This window comes from Phyllostomus hastatus, unplaced genomic scaffold (assembly GCF_019186645.2).
Source record: "Phyllostomus hastatus isolate PE091 unplaced genomic scaffold, TTU_PhHast_1.1 phas_contig_150, whole genome shotgun sequence".
NCBI lineage: Eukaryota > Metazoa > Chordata > Mammalia > Chiroptera > Phyllostomidae > Phyllostomus > Phyllostomus hastatus.
Genome location: NW_025333611.1, coordinates 23112910 through 23134358, shown reverse-complemented (window position 1 = coordinate 23134358; position 21449 = coordinate 23112910). Strand labels below are relative to the sequence as shown.

The 21449-nt window shown below is 36.9% G+C and overlaps 1 protein-coding gene across 2 annotated transcripts in view; it reads left to right on the top strand.

Annotated features, from left to right (window-relative positions):
• RBM27 (RNA binding motif protein 27) overlaps window positions 1–21449 on the top strand; it is a 69703-nt gene that overhangs the window by 44031 nt on the left and 4223 nt on the right. For both annotated transcript variants that reach the window (XM_045820897.1, XM_045820888.1), the window contains exons 15-20: window positions 1756–1872; window positions 2964–3038; window positions 3183–3347; window positions 4562–4666; window positions 4790–4981; window positions 20666–20776. In XM_045820897.1, the coding sequence (XP_045676853.1) occupies window positions 1756–1872; window positions 2964–3038; window positions 3183–3347; window positions 4562–4666; window positions 4790–4981; window positions 20666–20776 (765 nt within the window). The remainder of the gene's footprint in view (window positions 1–1755; window positions 1873–2963; window positions 3039–3182; window positions 3348–4561; window positions 4667–4789; window positions 4982–20665; window positions 20777–21449) is intronic.

Sequence of the window (21449 nt, the reverse complement as noted above, 5' to 3'; positions counted from 1 at the left end):
CTTTACAAAGGAATGAATGTTTTTTTAAAACACACACACACACACACACACACACACACACACACACACACACACACAGCCCCCATGTGGTGATCATCAGGATGTATTGTTAAAAAGGCAAAATGGAACACAAACATAGTCTGCCACTGTTGATGTAAGAAGAGGGCAATGAATACATGTAAGTAGTTGCTTGAAATAGGAAAAAAACCAAAAATTCATATAATTTAAATTTAGAGCTAGCTGGCCAGAGCTGTCATTTTTGTTTTAATAAATAATAATAGTAACATGAACATCAGCTGTGCAGGGTTTGTAACTACTTGAGAGACTTTCCTATGTAGTGAAAGTAGCTTAATTTTGAAGATAATTAAGTATTGTATGAATGAGAGTAGTTTTGTATTTGGATATATTAGTTACCTGATTGTGTTTTCCATGAATTTCTTCTTATATCCCGTGTCACTTATATCTTATATTCATAGTTAATTTAAAAATACAGAGCAGACTGTTTTAGCAAAGACTTGAACCAGAGAGATTGTAGTGTATGTAACACAGTAGCTAGCTCTGCTATGCCTTAACAAGGGGAAGTTTAACCGGAGAGTAATCTATTCAGAAGACGAAAGGAATCCAAATACCAAAACTGGCACTGTAAAGATGGCTGTCACTTTGCTTGCAAAGTCAGATCTGTGAGCTGTCATATAGCATTTGATTAAATATAATAATAAGATTATGATTACAAAGTACCTTAATTCTGAGAATTACAGTTATTAGAAACACAAGTTCTTACTTGGCACTTCACATTATGATACCCTTCAGCCAAGACCACCAGAACACACTTAATAGTTGAACAAATTGGTTTATTTAGCAAAGGAAAAAGTACACAAGGAAACGATAGGGCACTTCTGTTAGAGTGTTAGAAAGGACTTATTTTAGTCCTGACCAGTGAGGCTAAGTGGGTTGGATGTGAACCTGCAAAGCAAAAGGTTGCTGGTTCGATTCCTGGTCAGGGCACATGCACTGGTTGCAGGCCAGATGTTGTGAGAGGCAACCAGTCAATGTTTCTCTCCCTGTCTTTCTTTCTCCCTACCTTCCCCACCTTGTAAAAATAAATAAGTAAAATATTTTTTTAAAAAAGGACTTAATTTTAGATTTAGCCTGTGTTACGTTATATGGGGCAGGATATAAGAAAACAGGAGTAATTCTATGATCAGATATAAGTCTAGTTAGAAGGAGAAAAGACTAGAATGAAGCTAAAATATAATCAGTAAAAAAAGCTGTAGTCATTTCTGTTAGCCAGGAAAGAGAGGTTTAGTTATTTTTATAGTTTGAATAGAATTTGTGTTTCTTTCTGTGTTCTGTCGTGATTGTGGAGTGATCTTGTTATTGTCATGATCCATCATGGTCACAAGGGTTGACCCTGTCTGAGGTTGATATTCTGTCCAACTGTTTATATTTAATAGGAGGACCTAGCTGTGAGTGGCAGGCCAGCTCCTAGATGTGACAGTTTGTTGTTCTTTTTATCACAATTAAAATTAAGAGAGAGAAGAAAAATACGTGATTGCATTCAGAAATTATTGCTAAAAATTAATTTTTGTTTTTGTATTTGAGTGCCAGTTGAGCGTTAGACTACGAACTAGTTTTATAAATGTAGTTTTTAAATATAAAATTAAATCCAAAAACAACAGAAATATATGCAGTCTTTATTAAAAATGACTTTGAAGTATTTCTAAGATTAAATTTAATTGTATTTCTTTTTCACAGATATTTTCATCTTCGGGCCATCAAAAGATTTATAGCTCCTCAAACTTAAAGACTCCTTCAAAGCTTGGTTCAGGGTCTAAATCTCATGATGTTCAAGAAGTTCTTAAAAAGAAGCAGGTAACAGCTTTAATTTTTTTTTCCTTAAAGAGAAAAGGACCCACTGAATTTTTAAGTGATTATGTTAATAACCTCTGACAGCTGATGTTATGGAACTCCATCGTCATGTTTATTTAGCTGCTGCTGGATGCAGTGTACCTTTTGTTCATGTGAACAAACAGAAAAAATGTTTTGTAATTGCCTTTTGGTGGCTGCGTCGAGCACAATGGAAGACCTTTTTCTGTGTAAAAGTAAATATCCAAGCTGTCACGTCTTTTTGTTCTCCAAGGCATAGAAGCAGATATTTTATCTCATTATTTGTTGTCTTTTTTCTTTCTGGCCTTGTAAGTTAGATAATGTTTCACATAAAATAAAACCTTTATGGCCTGGCTGGTGTGGTCAGTGGATTGAGCACTGACCTGGGAACCAAAAGGTTACCAATTCAATTCCCAATCAGGACACATGCCTGGGTTGCAAGCCAGGTCCCTGGTGAGGGGCATGCAAGAGGCAACCAATCAATGTATGTCAATCACAATGATGTTTCTCTCCCTTTCTTCCTTTCCTTCTTTCTAAAAGTAAATAAGATTTTTTAAAAATATATATATAGCCTTTAGGTAATTATTCACGACTCAATTCTAAATTTCATATTATCTTAGATTTAAATTCACACAGTTTTTCAAGTGAAATATGTATTATTTCCATGTAATTCAAGATTTAATCAACAGAGGGTAGGAGGCAGCATTTTCCTGGCAAAAGCCATAGATTTTGCTGTCATTTTTAACTGATAGTCTATCTCACATTTTTACTCAGAAAATAAAGATTTGGTTTATTACATCAGCAAGTGAGACCAACTCCTGTTTTTCCTCATAGATAACATTCAAGTAATTCAAGTGAATAAACCTCACAGATACAGCTAGTTAGTGTTCAGCATTTTAAATAAGTACAGTTATAAAAGTAACCCTTTTATATTGGAAGTGTGGGAAAATATATTTAAAGGTTTTATCTCTGGTTTCTGATATTTTTTGATTAGGAGCAAAATCTTATCATAGCGATGTCCCAGTAAAAATGAGTTGGCAAATTTTGTTTAATTTTTTCTTTACCTGTTCATGTAGGAAGCAATGAAACTACAACAAGATATGAGGAAAAAAAGGCAAGAAGTGTTAGAAAAACAAATAGAATGCCAGAAGGTAAGACAAGGAGCTCGTTATTTCCATGTTGGTATTGATATATGGAATGGATTTTACAAAGATATCCCTAATGGTAAGAATTTTAAGGGTTATTTGTTATAAACTTTACTAAGCATAGTTTTACTTCTTCTGTTTGTTTTATAGATGCTAATATCCAAGTTAGAAAAAAATAAAAATATGAAACCAGAAGAGAGAGCAAATATAATGAAGACTTTGAAAGAGCTTGGTGAAAAGATCTCACAACTGAAAGATGAGTTAAAAACATCTTCTGCAGTCTCCACACCATCTAAAGTGAAGACCAAAACAGAGGTATCTGTTTGCATTTTTTATTCAACATAGGGCTATCGAACATGTGTTACATGCTTGGCACTTTGAAAGTACAGTGGAACCCTGTAGTAGGTGGCTAGTAGTCTCATGGGGAGACAATTATAATAACAAATTTTAAAAATATTTCTATAGATGCTGTGTGCTCTCTTTGAAAGAGGTTATAATACCCTATTTGAATAAAGGTGTGTTTTTTTTAATTGAAATTTTTGCTTCTCTGTGCTGAAAATGAAACAGCTAGAGTGATAGTGAGCAAACAAGTTACTTCCTATTTCAGCAGTTTTTTGTAATTCTATAACACTGTTGTAATAAAGTCATTTTATTAATCAAAAAGTATCATTTGCTTTAATACAGGTAAAAATGTGGTGTTCTATTGGAATGAATAATCTAAAGTTCTAGGTCTGTTTAAGTCTAATTGTATTAATTTCCATTTGTTTTCTTATTATAAGTGAATATTTGCTTTACATAGTGGTTCCTTTATACCATAGCTCTGTAGTTGGATTTTAGATTAATTTTAAGTGCTTTGAGAACCGATAATAAATTTTTCAGATATATAGAACTCAATTTTTTATATACAATATTATATTACTTTTGAAATTGTGGTTCTGTATTAGTATAGGAATGTGAAGTGTTTTATTAAGATTTCTTTTTAAGAATATAATAAAAGTTTTTATTGAAATTTTCCACAATTATAGAAAGAACATATGTGCACATTTCAAAAATTAAAGGGAATATATAGTAGCAGAATAATCTCTTACACTCATGTACCTGAAGATTATCTGTCTCTCTCCAAAAAGAAAAAGTGGCAATACTTACAGAGTTCATAACAGTTAAGTAACTGTTATGTTGGTACTATTAATGACTTTTTACTATATAATTTATTTTCCCCCATTGTGTTTTATTTATAATGTTTTATTATGTGAAAATTATTCTCAGCTTCCTTATCTTAGATGACTGTTTTCAAGGTCTGAGTTTTTGGCCATCTTCAGCAATAATACTGCTTGTTGTTTTTACTGAGACCAATATACTGTCTGTGTGTTGTCAGTATTATATCTGTAAAGCTACTTTCTCTAACACACTCATGTTTATTCATCTTCTCACTCCCATTTTCCCAAAAGAGATGTATGTCATTCTGTAAGTATAATATTCTGAATAAGATCTTATAAATAATCTCAAAAATACACTGAATTTTTTCAAAGGCCCAGAAAGAACTGTTAGATACTGAATTGGACCTTCACAAGAGGCTGTCCTCCGGAGAAGACACAACAGAATTACGGAAAAAACTCAGTCAGTTACAGGTTGAGGTGAGACCTAAGAGGAGTTACTGACCACTACATTTAACATCTCAAAAAAATAGCTTTCTCTTTTTCTATTTTCCAAGGTTTAGTCTAAAAGTGTATATTCTACCTTCGGTTGTTGTTATTCAGGCTGCACGATTAGGTATCTTACCAGTGGGTCGAGGAAAGACCATGCCCTCCCAAGGTCGAGGAAGAGGCCGGGGTCGTGGAGGAAGAGGAAGGGGCTCGCTAAATCACATGGTGGTGGACCACCGGCCCAAAACATTGTCAGTCGGGGGACTCATTGAAGAGGAAAAAGACGACTTACTTCAGCATTTTTCAGTAAGTTTTTTAAGTAGCAAATACAAACTCTAAAACCACTGTATTCAGCATTTCCTGGCTGCATTCTATATAAATGTCAAATGTTTTATAGATTAGAAAAGAAGTTGTAAAAATATGGGTATTAGCAAATTTTTTTAATATATTTGAAGGTCAAGAAGTAGCTCATGTTCTGTAATTCCATAATACTCCTCATAAGTGCATTTGTAGTGACAAGTTGTTCCAAAGCTGTCTTTGATTTTTGTTTTAGGGTTATTACATGGTTTACCAGGTTTTCATAGTTAATAAGTTAAAATAATCTGGGATGGAGGCAAAATTCAAAGGAAGAATTTATTAGGATAAGAGACATGTTTACTTATGTTCTGTATGTATGTACAACCATTTACTTTTAAACAAGCATGCAGAGATTTGATACAGGTAAATATCTATTATTTGCACATAAACAGTATATTCTCTTTCCAATTACTTATTCATTCATCCAGTAAATATTTGAGTGTTGTTTGTGCTAGAGTATTGCATACATGATCTCATTTAATCTTAAATAACCATATAAAGTACATGTGAGATCCCATGTGTACAGGTGGGAAAACTAAAGCTTAAATATAAGTTAACCAAGATCTAACAGTTAAGTGGTAGAACCAAGACACAATTGGCTCTTAGCATCAGGATCCCTATTCCTAAAACAACTTTTTAAAGATTTTATTTCTTTTTAGAGAGAGCTGATGGGAGGGAGAAAAACACAGACATGGGAATAAAAACACCGATTGGTTTCCTATCATGTGCAACCCAACTGGGGGGCTGAATTCACAACCCAGACATGTGATCTGACCAGGAATCGAACCAGCAACCTGTTGCTGGGATGACACCCAAACTGCTGAGCTACACTGGTCATGGCTCAGACAACATTTTAAAGAGAAAGCATTTTTAACCTTATTACTGTATTTTGCCATGTATAATAATGCACTCCTGTGCATAATGCGCACCCACATTTTAGCACTATTTCCCTGTATAATTGTGTACCCTGATTTTCCCCTCAAAAGTTTGGGCAAAAGGAATGTATTGTATACATGGCAAAACATGGTAAGTGTTAAAGTTTCTAATTAGTTTGATGCCCATTAATCCTGTTTCACCCTGACTCTTGGAGAATGGTGGGTTAGAAAGTGTCCAGACTTTAGAACCTTTGGGCTATGGCTAGTTGACCGTTAAGTCAGTTCTTTTCACTAGTTTGCCTCTTTTGTTTTCTCTTTGTAAAGTGGAGACTAGCTTTAAGTGACTTCTTTGAAGGTAATAGATGGAGCACTATGCGCGGGCAGGGTATTCTGTAGAAGCTGAGTGAATGTTACTGTATTTTTTGGACCATAAGACACACCTAGGTTTTAGAGGAGGAAAAGAGGGAAAACATTTTTGAAGCAAAAAGTGTAAAATATTTAATAACATAGATGACATAATATTTCACCAATGTAAATGTAAACAGAATGCAACAGCAACATTAATAACCATTATTCCTCCCAAATTGGGGGTGGGGAGGGGTGCGTCTTATAGTCTGAAAAATACAGTGATTTTTGTCTTGAGTACATAAAATTAAAACCTCCATGCCAAATAAATGGGGCATTTAGATTCAGTGCCAGCTCTGGTGAGGTGATACTGGGTGTTGTAAAGCATAATTTTTATAAATTTGTCTCTACAGAAAGTTCTAGTTATAAAAAGTAGGCAATCATAGGAGGCTGCATGCTCTGTCCTGAGGGTCACTGGAGATTGTATGTAAATGTTTAAGTTTTAACCCAGAAGTCATGTTGATATGAATCTCTTTCCTTAAGTAGAATCATTTCAGAGCATCTAATGATAATCAGTTTTTACATGCATGCATTTGATAAGTCTGAAATACAATGTTCGGTTTCTGGAAGGGGGCATGGATAGGCATTTGGGGAAGGAGGAAAGCCAAGGCAATGAGGTAACTTCAAGAAAGAGACACTGCCATTGGTTTTAACGGTGTTTGTGTTTGTTTGTTTTGATCAAGTCTTTATTAGACTTTCTTTAGTACTAGAAACACATTTACCCTAATAACAGATACTTGGGCAGTATAGTATGCCTTCTTTGAAAGATACAGAAATACATATGCCTACGTGTTAGTGTAAATAGATGTGGCAGGCTTAAAGGGTAACTATTTGAGGTCTTTTACATTCCACAAAGGCTAGGGTAAAATGTGTATTTTCAATATCTTTTTATTGTCATTAATAACTGTAAAATGATCATGAAGATCCCTATCTGTATGAAAGATGATGGGTGGATTTTGGAGAAGTTATTCTGAAGAATGAGTCCTTCAGTTTATTTTGTATCCAGTAATCCATTTCTAAGAACTTAACACAAGGGAGTTTTAGAGTTGTATGCAAATGATATTGGTAAGTATGCTCAGTGTAGCGTGCTTTATATTTAGTGAAAAAATGAAGATAATCTAAATGCTGATGAGTATGCTGTTGGTATTAAAACATTTTTAAAGAATAGTGACATGAGGAAATTCTTGGAATTAACTTTTTGGTTAGAATAAAGGTGGCATACCCCCTGGCCAGTGTGGTTCAGTTGGTTGGGCATCATCCCATGAACTGAAAGGTTATAGTTCCATTCCCAATCAGGGCACATGCTTAGATTGTGTGTTCAGTAGCTGGGCAGGCCATGTACGAAAGGCAACTGATTAGTGATTCTCTGTCATCAGTGTTTCTCTCCCTCCCTTCTGCTGTCGCTACGGGGGGAAAATTGGGATACAAGATTAAAACATAAACCAAAAAAATTGAAAGTGCATTCAATTGGTAGTTCTGGGTGGCAGATTTCAAGTTAGTTTTAATTTTTTTTCCCCCTTAGCACTTCTTCATTTTCCCAGCTTTCTAACTAAACACATATTATTTTTTAAATTAGACATTTTAAACTCACATTTACTTTTAGGTGAAGCATCAGTGTTTTTATGGTATATTTTAAAACCAAATTTGAGGATATGTGTTAATGTTGGGCTTTTAGGTCCCAGGTATCTATATAAAAGTATATAAAAGTATATACAAATTTAAAGCATATAAATATTTAATACATAATGCAAGCTATATATATATAACAATAAAGTATATGTAATAATAGATAAATATTTTAATATTTCAGGTCAACAAACTTTTTTTAAATCCTCACCTGAGGATGTATTTATTGAGTTTAGAGAGAGAAGAAGGAGGGTGGGGAGAGAGAGAGAAGCATCAATGTGTGAGAGAAACATGAATCGGTTGCCTCCTGCCCCACCCTAAACAGGAATCAAACTTGCAATCTAGGTATGTGCCCTGACCAGGGATAGAACCGTCAGCCTTTTGGTGTGCGGGATGATGCTCCAACCAACTGAGCCACTGCGCCAGGGCAGCAGATTTTTTTCTATAAAGAACTGATTCTTTATTGCCCCCACCTCTCCCTTTTCCCTCTTGTTCTTTTCTTTTCTTTTAAAAATATAAGAGCTATTCTTAGCTCACAGCCATTGAAAAAAAAGGCCCCAGGCTACATTTGGCCTGGACTCTGTGATTTGCAGATCCCTGATATATATATTATTGTGTTACTTTATATGTTAAATATTTCAGTTTGAAAATATGAAATAGTCCTGGCTGGTGTGGCTCAGTGGGTTGAGTGTGGGCTGGGAACCAAAGGGTCACTGGTTCAATTCCCAGTCAGGGAGCATGCCTCCGTTGTGGGCCAGGTTCCCAGTGGGGGCCATGTGAGAGGCAACCACACATTGATGTTTCTTTTTCTCCCTCCCTGCCCCTCTCTCTAAAAACAAACAAACAAACAAATAAATAAATGAAATGAGAATATATAATACATAAATAGAATTTTATATATTTATACATTAAAATCAGTGAGTCTAAAAAGAACTTGATGAAAGTATTTTTAGTTATATATCTTTCATTTGACAGAGATTGAGGATATTAAAGATGTTTCTGAAGAATTTCCTTTAAATATTTTAATAATTAAAATAATTAGGTCAGAAGCTAAACATTTTAGGTGATAAAGCCTTGCTTAAGGACACAGACAGGAGAAGAGCTAGGTGCATTTCTTTACCCCTGTTTAAAGAGAGGTTCATCTAACTTCAACAGCTAAAGTTATTTATACTAGATGCTAGGAAAACTTAACCTGTACTTTGGCATTTTTCAAGCAATATGCATCAACTTAACTATTAAGACTTTTGAACTGTAGTAGTGTGGTTTAGCTGTTATACTTAGTGATACAGAGTGAAGCTTGATTTATTTTTCTTCTTGATTATGGTAATACATACTTTTCAAGATGCATTTGACTGGAAGTAACAGATGACTTGCAAATATGGATGTTTGTGTGTGCGTTTGTTTGTTTCAGAAAGTCCAGATGTATAGAGTTTCAGGATTGATTAATTCTCAGAAACTCAGCCACACAGATTCTTTTCATGTTTTTCCTCTCTTCTCTTAAGATGTTGGCTTTTGTTCTTAGGCCTTTTTCTTCATGGTGTAAGGATGGCTGCAGCAACGGCAAACATCATGGCCTTTAAAAAGAATATTCAAGGGCAGATAAGGAAGAATACCTTTCTTATGATATTTTTTTAAAGATTTTATTTATTTTTGGAGAGGGAAGAGAGGGAGAAAGAGGGAGAGAGAAACATCAATGTGCGGTTGCTGGGGGCCATGGCCTGCAACCCAGGTATGTGGCCTGACTGGGAATCGAACCTGCAACACTTTGGTTCCCAGCCCTTGCTCAATCCACTGAGCTACACCAGCCAGGGCGTGATAAATCCCTTTAACATTTCATATAATAAGGGCTTGGTGATGATGGACTCCTTTAACTTGACCTTATCTGGGAAGCACTTTATCTGCCCTTCCATTCTAAATGAAAGCTTTGCAGGGTAGAGCAATCTTGGATGTAGGTCCTTGCCTTCCATGACTTGGAACACTTCTTTCCAGCCCCTTCTTGCCTGTAAGGTCTCTTTTGAGAAATCAGCTGACAGTCTTATGGGCACTCCTTTGTAGGTAACTGTCTTCTTTTCTCTTGCTGATTTTAAGATTCTCTCCTCATTTTTCATCTTGGGTAATGTCATTCTGATGTGTCTTCGTGTGTTCCTCCTTGGATCTAACTTCTTTTTTTCTTTTTTTTTTTTTTTAAGATTTTATTTATTTTTTAGAGAGGGAAGTGAGGGGGGGAGAGAGAGAGAGAGAAACATCAATGTGCGGTTGCTGGGGGCCGTGGCCTGCAACCCAGGCATGTGGCCTGACTGGGAATCGAACCTGCGACACTTTGGTTCACAGCCCGCGCTCAATCCACTGAGCTATGCTAGCCAGGGCTTCTGGATCTAACTTCTTTGGGACACTCTGAGCTTTCCAGACTTCTTAGAAGTCTATTTGCTTATCCAGAATGGAGAAGTCCTCCTTTATTATTCGTTCAAATAATTTTTCCATTTGTTGTTCTTCCTCTTCCCCTTCTGGTACCCCTATAATTTGGATGTTGGAATGTTTAAAGATGTCTTGGAGGTTCCTAAGCCTCTCCTCATTTTTTTGAATTCTTGTTTCTTCATTTTTTTCTGATTGGATGTTTCTTTCTTCCTTCTGGTTCACACTGTTGATTTGAGTCCCGGTTTCCTTCCCGTCACTGTTGGTTTCCTATACATTTCCCTTTATTTCACTTAGTGTAGCCTTCATTTTTTCATCTGATTTGAACCAAATTCAACCAATTCAGTGAGCATCCTGATTACCAGTGCTTTGAACTGTGCATCTGATAGGTTGGCTATCTCTTCATCGCTTAGTTGTATTTTTTCTGGAGCTTTGATCTATACTTTCATTTCGGCCATTTTTTTTGTCTTCATGCACCTGTTACGTAGTGAGGGGCGGGGCCTTAGGAGTTCTCCAGGACGGGGCAACCCAGGTCACTGGGCTGTGATGCTGTATGTGGATAAGGGGTCTGAGAAGGAACAATGGCGCTTGCTCTGCTCTCTGCCAGCTTTCAGTCACTTCCTCCACTTCCCCCAAGCAAATTGGACCCTTCTAGTGCTGATTCCCATGTGGGTGAGTTTGTGTATGCTCTGGGACCCTGTGGGTCTCTCCAACAAACCTCTCCTGTGAGGCTGGGAGTTTCTCCCGCTGCCTCAACCCCCACAGGTGTTTTCAATCAGTGGTTTGAGGTTTTATTTCCCAGCGCTGGGGCCCTGGGTTGCTCAGTCCATCTGGCTCCCCAGTTGTTTCTGCCAGTGTAACTGCCCGAATGTGGGACCATCCAGTCCACAATCCGCCGCCTCGCTGGGTCCACCTGCTCCTGCCTTGAGTGCCCTGCTCCACAATCTGCTGCCTCACTGGGTCTGCCAGCTGCCGCCTTGCCATGAGTCCTGTCTGCCCAGCTGTCTGTCTCCACCCCTCCTACCAGTCTGCATAAATGTTTCTTCTTTAACTCCTTGGTTGTTGGACTTCCATACAGTTCAGTTTTCTGTCAATTCTGGTTGTTTTTTGTTTTTAAATTGTTGACCTTTCGGTTGTGCGAGGAGGCGCATTGTGTCTACCTATGCCTCCATCTTGGCTGAAAGTCCTTTAGTCTTTTTAATGGCTGCATCATATTTCATTGCATAGATGTACCATCTAGGTTTAAATATTGTATTTATGGACATCTCACTTTTTCCCCAATATTTCATTATTTGAAGTCATATTATAGATATGTATATGGGAGAACATATATATACATAAATATGTATGTGTAGAAAAGATATTTATTTTAGTGGGTATGTCCCATTTTAATAGGGCAGTCCTAAATTTTTTAAAGAATTTTTTAATAAAATAATTAATATATACCAATAGTTAAAATTAATACTTGTAAATAGTTCATAAAAAGTAAAAATAACCACTTTCTTGGATATCTTTATAGAAAACTATATCTATAGAAAACTATTCTTGGCTATCTATAGAAAATTATAAATATAAGAATATACACTTAAAGCTTTCACTTTAAAAATTATCAAAATGAGATCACACTATATAGTGTTGCATTCTAAACCTTACTTTTTTAACATAAATAGCTATTTAGTATTTTCTTAAAATTATAAAGATAATACTTAATTTAAAATGTTTATTGGAACAAATTATTACAAATTAAAAACATATAGTTCAGTCTTTATCAGAAGGTACAGTTCCATATACTTGCCCCTCAGGTCAAGAAATAGAACATTCCCAACACCCCAAAAGCATTTTCCTGCTTCCGCATCACTATCTTCTTACTTTCTTTATATAGTTAATCCTCATCATTCGTGGACTCCCTATTTGCAGATTCATCTATCCATTAAAATTTATTTGTAATCTCAAAAATCAATTCTCGAGGTACTTTGTGGCCATTTTCAGGCATGTGCAATGCTGTGAAAATTGGAGTGAACCAGTGCACACTTCCTCAGTGGAGGTCAAATAAGGCACCACTCTGCCTGCTTTCAAGTTCTTATACTGTAAAGTGCTCTCTTCACAGTCTGCTTAGTCCCATGTTTTTCTCATTTTTGTGCCTTACATTATTGACTTCAGTATTTAAAGTGGCCCTAACTATAGTGCTGAAGTGCTGTGTGTGTTCCTAAGTTCAAAAAGGCTCAGGAGTGCCTTATGGTGAAGATAACGTGTCAGACAATCTTTGCTTCAGATGTGAGTACAATGGTAATGAGTCAATAGTATAATATTAAATAAGGTGTCTTTAAGCATAAAGCAAAGTTAACATATTGATCATTTCAGGAAAATGTTTTGACCAGAGGCTTATAGGATCTATCCCTCTATTTCCCTAAGAACAATGTTTCAGTATTTGCTAATTCAGTGCTTGCTCTGAACTTTATATTACTACTTACAAATAACAAGAAACTGAGCTTTTATCAGCTAAATGTGCAATTCTAAGTGATAAAGTATTATTCTGCCTATTTTACAAAATTTACATAACTGGAATGTACAGTATGGGTTTTTTGCCTACTTTTAATTTTATTTTTTTATTTTAATTTAATTTAATTGATTCTAGAGAGAGGGGAAGGGAAGGAGAAAGAAAAGGAGAGAAATATCGATGTGAGAGAGAAACATCTCTTGGTTGCCTCTTGCATGTGTCTGACTAGGGACCCAACCTGTAACCCAGCTATGGGCTCTGACTAGGAATTGAACCTGCAACCCTTGGTTTGCAGGACAGTGCCCAACCAACTGACTCACACCAGCCAGGGCTATTTTTTTGTCTAAGATTATATTTTTGAGATTCATTCTTGTTTTTACACGTAATATTATTTGCCACTTTTATTGTATAATTTTTAATTGTATAAATATACAACAATTTATTTTCCCTTTTTCCTATTGATAGATATTTGGGTTATTTTCGTATTATATAATTTGTTGGGATGACCTTGGTTCATAAAGGTATGTAGGTTTCAGGTGTACAATTCTATAATCACCTGCATATTGTATTGTGTGTTCACCACCCCAAGTCAAGTCTCCTTCCATCGCCATTTATCCTCCCTTCACTGTCTTAAACCTCTTCCCACTTCCCTGTCCCTCTGGTAATCACCACACTGCTATTGTATCTGACTGTTTTTTTGTTTTGATTTTTAGTTTTGGGGGTTTTTTCCTTCACTTTTTTCACCTAGCTGCCCAATCCCACCTTCCCTCTGACAGCTGTCAGTCTGTTATCTATGAGTCCAACTCTATTTTGTTTGTTAGTTTATTTTGTTCATTAGATTCCATATATAAGTGAAATCATATGGTATTTGTCTTTCTCTGACTGACATTCCCACCAACCGTGCATGAGGCTTCCCTTTTCCCCACATCCTGGTCAACACTTGTTTGTTGATGTATTGATGATAGCCATTCTGACAGGTGTGAGATGATACCTCATTGTGCTTTTAATGTGCATTGCTCTGATGATTCGTGACATTGCACTTCTCTTCATATGTCTTTTGGCCATATGTATGTCCGTGTTAGGGAAGTTTTTATTCAGGACCTTTGCCCATTTTTTAATTGGATTGTTTGTTTTTTTTGGTGTTGAGTTATATGTCTCATAAATTTTGAGTATTAACCTCTCATCAGAGCTGCTTTGGCGAATATGTTCATATTCAGTGGGTTGTCTTTTTCATTTTCTGGAGGGTTTCCTTTGCTGTGCAAAATCTTTTTAGTTTTCAGTTTGATGTAGTCTCATTTGCTTATTTTTACTTTTTTCCCCTTGTCCAAGGAGAAAAAAATACTGCTATGAGAAATGTTCAAGATTTTAGTGACTGTCTTTTCTGTTAGGATTTCTATGTTTTTAAGTTTAACATTTAATTAAGTCTTTAATTTATTTTATAGAGAGAGAACAAGGGAGGGAGAAAGAGAGGGAGAGAAACAACAGTTGGTTGCCTCTCGCATGCACCCCTCCCTGGGACTGAACCCACAACCCAGGCATGGGTTCATTCCCCTGACTGGGGAATTGAAATGACGACCCTTTACTTTGCGGGATGTTGCCCAACCAACTGAGCCACACCACCCAGGGCTGTTCTTGCCTTCTTTATCAAATATTAATTGATCATAAAGGCATGGGTTTATTTCTGGGCTCTCTGTTTTGTTCCACTGATCTACATTTCTGTTTTTATGCCAGTACCATGCTGTTGTGATTACTGTGGCCTTGCAGTATAGTTTGATATCATGTAGCATGATTCCTCCAAATTTGTTGTTCTTTTTCAAGATTGATGTGGCTGTTCTGGGTCTTTTGTGGTTCGATACAAATTTTTGGAATATTCTTTGAAATACGCCATTGGTATCTTGATAAGAATTGTGTTGGATCTGTAGATTGTTTTGAGTATAGTATGGATTTTTAATGATGTTAATTCTTCCTATCCATGAACACGATATATTCTTCCACTTATTTGTCTCCAGTTTCTTTCCTTATTGTTTTGTAATTGTTTACCGGTCTTTTTACATCAAGTTTATTCCTATAATTTTTTTTGGCACAATTGTTAATGGGATTGTTTTCTTAGTTTCTCTGATAGTTCATTATTGGTATATAAAAATGCACTGATTTCTGGATATTTATTTTGTATCTTGCTACTTTAGTAAATTCACTTATCAGTTCTAATAATTTTTGGTGTAATCTTTAGGGTTCTCTACATATAGTATCATGTTTTCTGCAAGTAATGACAGTTTTACTTTTTCCTTTTCAATTTGAGTTCCTTTTATTACTTCCTGTCTGATCACTATGGCTAGGACGTCCAGTACTATGTTGAATAAAAGTGGTGAAAGCAGACATCCCTGTCATGTTTCTGATCTTAAGGGAAATACTTTTAGTTTTTGCTTATTGAGTATGATGTTAGCTGTGGGTTTGTTGTATATAACCTTCGTTACGTTGAGGTATGTTCCCTCCATTCCCACTTTGCTGCGAGTTTTTATCATAAATGGATATTGGATTTTATCAAAGGCTTTTTCTGCAGCTAGTCATAAGATCTTATAATTTTTATTCATCATTTTTATGTGATATATCACATTTATTGATTTATAGATATTGTCCCAACCTTGCATCCCTGGAAATAATCCCACTTGATCATGGTGGATGATTTTTTTAAATGTTTTGCTGGATCTGGTTCACTTATACTTTGTTGAGGATGTTAGTTAGCATCTATGCTCATCAGGAATATTGGCCTGTAATTTTTTTGTGTGATGTCTTTATCTGATTTTGGAATTAGGATAATGCTGGCATATAAAATAAGTAGACTCCCTGACTTTGGGAGTCTTTTCTCTTGAATATTTTGGAATAGTTTGAAGACAGGTGTTAGTTCTTTGAATGTTTGGTTAAATTTATCTGTGAAGCTATCTGGTCCAGGACTATTGTTTGTTGGGAGTTTTTTGATTACTGCTTTGAGTTCAGTAGTTGTAATCTGTCTCTTCAGTTTTTCTGTTTTTTCCTGATTTGGTTTTATAAGATTGTATGTTTCTAGGAATTTATCTATTTCCTTCAGATTGTCTAATTTGTTGGCATGTAATTGTTTTTACTCTTACAGTCCTTTGAATTTCTGTGATGTCAGTCCTCTTTCATTTCTGATTTTATTTATTTGGGTCCCCTTTTTTTCTTAATGATTCTTCATTTCAGATATTATGTTCTTCATTTCTGTTTCTTTTTCTTATGTGTTCCATGTCTTTTTTCCATACTGTTGTTGCTCTCACTAAGTTCCTTGACCATCCTTATAACCATTTGAACTCTGTATCTGATAATTGCTTGTTCTAGAAAATACAGCTTTTTCTGGAGATTTCTTATGTTCCTTCAGTTGGGGAATTTTTCTTTGTCCCCTATTTTGGCTGCCTCTTTGTGTTTGTTTCTGTGTATTAGTTACATCTGCTATAACTTCTGGTCTTGGTAGGGTGGCCTTATGTAGTGGGTGTCCTGTGGGACCCAATGGCGCAGTCTCCTTGACCACCTGAGTTGGGTACTCCAGGAATGCTTCTTGTGTGGGTTCTATAGGCCTTCTTGTTGTAATTGAGTTTTTATTGCTCTTGGCCCATTCCTGTGTGGTTTCGCCCCTCAGACTGGCTGACTGTGAGGTTCAATCCTGACTACAGTCTATGAACTGCTGTGCAGGTGCTGACCACATGAAGCAGAATTTGCCTTAGCGGGGTCTGATGCCTGCTGAGATTTCCCTTTAAATATACTGCTTATGAAGTGAATTGGATCTTCCTCTGATGTTGTCTGAAGCTGGCCACTAAGAGTATTGGTTCTGGAGCCCCTTGGGAGGAACTCTGGTGCATGCCAGTGTCAAGACACTGGCCCTGGGCAACCAGTTTAGAGCTACAAACTGATCCAGAGTTTGTGGCTGCCTCTGCTGGGCCTGGTGTGTGTGGGAAGGTTCAAGCTGCACACCAGGTCTGGCTTTTACCAGTACTGGTCCCACTGGCAGGTCAGCAAAAGTCCCAAGGCACCATTGAAAGAGCCTATGGTGATACTCAAGCTGTGTGAGGTAGGTTCTCAGTGAATCACCAGGTAGGGACGATTGGTGTTCACCAGATCTGATACAGGTTTAAACTCAGTTTCAGTGTTGTGTCTGAGGCCATTCATCAAATGTCCCAGAGTATTCCAGGTCTAGCTGCCACCTGCTGGGTGCTCACACACCTTTGTGGTAGGGTTGGGTATTGGGGAGTTGTCATGATGAGGCCAGCAGAGTTTATCAGGCCCAAACAGACCAAGATTTGTCTGTGTGAAGGGAGGGCTCTGCACCGGTTGACCATGTGAGCGGAAAAGTGCCCCCATCCTAGAGCCCCACAACTCAGTGTCCCAGATTCTCACAGGAGCCAAATCTCAGCTGGGTGGGGCCACCTGGAATTGAGAGGATGGGGCTAATGGATCTGCCAGGAGGTGCCAGTCAGGTTTACAGGAAAGTGGGGGCAATGGCCCCCTCCCCAAAGCCATGCCTCAAGTCATTGGTGCCCCTGGAGTCCTCTCAGACCTCTACCACCAGCAGCCAACACCTCTGTAGTAGCAGGCTCTGCAGGGTGGGGCGACAGGGAATTGGGAGCATGTGGCTATTGCACTTTCCCAGGCTGATGTGAAATGGGGGGGCGTGTTCCACCCAAGAAAAATGGTGTCTGCAGTGTGGGAGAAGGACTATGCACAGTGATCCTGGTGGCTGTCCCTTCAGCTCTCCTCAGAGCCACAAACCCCAGTCTTCCCTTCTGTAACTCTAACCTGCTCCGCCCTCCCTCCACCAGAGACCAGGGTGGGTGGCTGCTAATGAGATTGTGTGCATTTTGTGTTGGCCCTTTAAGAGGGTGCCTTTGTTACTAGAATCCCTGCTGCTTTTCATAGCCAGATGTTAGGGGACTCTTCCCATATCTGGCATTCTGGACTGGGGAGCCTGATTTAGGGTTGAGATCCCACACTTCTCAGGGGGAATATTTGCAGCTGAGATAGCCCTCTGGAAGCAGCTGCTTCCCGTGGGAGTGTGGCAAGCCCTTTTCACATCTCTGCCCTTCCGTCCAGTCTCCATGTGGCTTCTGTAAGTTCTTGGTTATAAGACTTCTCGTCAGCTAGTCCTCAGTTGGTTATTCAGGTTGGCTGCTCTGTATTTCAGTTGTAATTCCAGTTTGGTCCTAGGAGGAGGTGAATGTAACATCCTTCAACTCTGCCACCATCCACTGATCTCACTTTATTTTTATGAACGGTGTTACTGGGAACATTTTTATAGATGTTATTTAGTATATATGCATACACATTTCTGTTGGATATACATGGAATTGTTGAGTGAACCTCATGAATTTTATTAGATTCCCACCAGTAGTATGTGAGAGTTCCCAGTGTGGCATTATTAAAATGCACTTGAACAACACTAGAGTTAGGGGTGCTGACCACTCACACAGTTGAAAATCCTCGTATGATTTAGATTGGCCTTCTGAATGCTTGGATTCCCAGCCATGGATTGAAAATAAAGTTGACACTTGAAATCTGCATATAAATGGACTGGGCAGTTCAAACCTGAGTTGTTCAAGGGTCACCCATACATCTGTTTTCTAATTACTGATCTAAATTGTTACACAGTGGGATTTCATATTTTTGGTTTCTAGCTGCACACAAACTAAATTTTTAGTTCTTAATATACAGGGTGGGGCAAAAGTAGGTTTATCATTGTGGGTGCACGAAACACAGAGTTTATTCTTGTATTATTTATTTGTATTACAATTGTAAACCTACTTTTGCCTACTCCATATATGCAGTATATTTAATATCATAAAGTTCCTTTTGGAGAACAGAACTATTACTCTCTTTGGTGGGCCACACAATTAATATAGATTAAAAATCTGTATTTATTCAGATAAGATCTAATGATGTAATGTATAACATGACCATGATAGTTGATAACAGTGTATTGTATAATTGAAATTGGTTAAGAGAGAACTTAAATGTTCTCACCAAAACAGCAGTTTAAAAACACAGGTAAATATATGAAGTGATGCATGTGTGATTAACTTTATGGAGGGATTTTTTCCCAATTTATATATAATTTATATATCAGATCATCATGTTGTGTTAAATACCTTACAGTTTTGTCACTTAGACTTCAATAAAACTAGAAAGAAGAATTCAAATCACACAAAGATGAACAAAGCAAACTGAAACAGTCTCTCTGTAGTTGAGCCATTTGTTAAAGGTTAGAGTTAAGGACAAGGGTTGTCTGTTACACACATTGCCTGATTTTTTATTCCCCAGGTTTATTGAGATGCAGTGGACATATTATTAGTTTGTATGTATTAGTTTAAGATGTATGACATAATGATTTGATATATGTATAATTGTGAAGGGATTCCTAAAATACATTTAGTTAACATCCATCACCTTGCATAGTTACTTCTTGTGATGAGAAGTTTTAAATCTACTCTCTTAGCAGCTACCTGATTTTTTAAAAATGGTAGATGTATATTTGGATAGGGCTGTTTTGGTATATTTGTTCTATATGTCCCACAAGTCAAATGTTTGGTGTCCGATTATAAACAGTCAGCCCCCACAAGGAATAATGGGAATTTTTCCTTAGATCACAGACCAGTATTTATGCAAACAGTAATTAACTGGTTATGGGTCTGGCCTGCTGTACACTATTGCAATGCAGTGAGCTGAGTGTTCTGTGGAAACATGAGGCAAATACTTCATGAAGCGCTTAACATTTATTTTAGAAAAGCTACAGTGAAACCCCAAATTTAAAAGAACCCCTTTTATCACATTTTTCAGGACTAAACCAAGAATTGGGAGTACTCTACAATCCAGCATGGTTAATAGGAACACTGTAGGAATAACCAAGCTTTCCCTTATATGACGAAACTTTGGGGCCCTATACTTCTGTCTTTGTTGTTTTGTCTTTAAAATTCAACTTCTGCGTTCTCTTACTATTGAAATTTGCCAGGAAGGGGAGAAATATTTATACCGTAGTACCAAGGAGTAATTTGAAGCTGAGCAGGTTTACTCTGAGTTAGGATAGTAGGTGTTTAACATTTGTTGAGTGTGTAGATGAGCTGGGGAGTACTTGTCATAGTTGTATGGCATTTCAGTACAGGAAATGGGAGTAGTTTTGTCAAATACAGGTGGGTTGTAAGAGATGCCATATGATGAGTAAACCGTTTTTTTAAAAAAATAGTTACTTAAATTTGCCCTGGCCGGCGTAGCTCAGTGGATTGAGCGTGGGCTGCGAACCAAAGCATCGCAGGTTCAATTCCCAGTCAGGCCACATGCCTGGGTTGCAGGCCACAGCCCCCAGCAACTGTACATTGATGTGTGTGTGTGTCTGTCTGTCTGTCTCTCTCCCCCCCCAAATAAATAAATATCTTTAAAGAAATAGTTACTTAAATTTTTAAGGTTTCAGTCTCTAAGTAATGTAGATTATCAAAGGCAAAGGCCAATAATTGTATTAAGACAGTATTTGTTTATTGTCCTTATGATCACTTCTCTTAAGTAATTTATTATCCAACCAAGATGGAGTTTATTTACATGACAGAGAAATAAATCAGGGATTATCCTGGGCAAATCAGAACATATGATCCACTAATTAAAAGGGACTTGAATTTTTTTTTTTTAGCTTGCATTGGAGATTGTTTGTAGATCCACTTTAACAGATTTTTCTCCCCATCAGTTATACTTTTTAAGTATCACACAGTTTGAAGAAATAATTACTAAATGTAAGTATAAACTTTTGTGTTTTTCTAAAATCTATTTTAGGCTGCAAACCAAGGGTCAAAATTCAAAGACCGTCGGCTACAAATATCATGGCACAAGGCCAAAGTGCCTTCTGTATCCACTGAGACTGAGGAAGAAGAAGTTAAGGAGGAGGTAATGTAATGATTGAAAATAAGAGTTGGGGGATAAAAAGAAAGAAAAGTTGAATAGATTGTTTCCCAATTATATATTTTTCTTGACATTAATGTAAATGGTGTGAAAAAATAATGTTGTTGTTGTTGGTTTTTTTTTTTACAAATTACAGCTTTCTAATATTTTTAAAAGATTTCATTTATTTGTTTTTAGAGAGAGGGGAAGAGAAGGAGAAAGAGAGGGACAGAAACATCAATGTGTGGTTGCCTCTCACGCACCCAGTACTGGGGGCCTGGCCCACAACCCAGGCATGTGCCGTGACTGGGAATCGAACTGGCGACCCTTTGGTTCACAGCCCATGCTCAGTCCACTGAACTGTATTAGCCAAGGCTGAATTCTTTCTTGAATGCGTTTAGTTAAGACTAGTCTAGAAGTTTATTAAAGTAGCAACAGGTACAGAAACATAAAAGGCTCTTTGGGTGATTATTTTCTAGTGTAAGAGAGACTGTTCTTTTTTATTTGCATTTATTTGCACTCTAGATGTATTTTTATTCTGGCAAATGAGGACACTGATTAATGAACAAATTAAATTTTAGCTAGTTGTTTTAGCTTTTTGTTTTTTCAGGTTGCATAAATAATAGATTTTACTTTCTTTCCATCTATGTATAATTGGTTAAAATAACAGTGTAAGAAA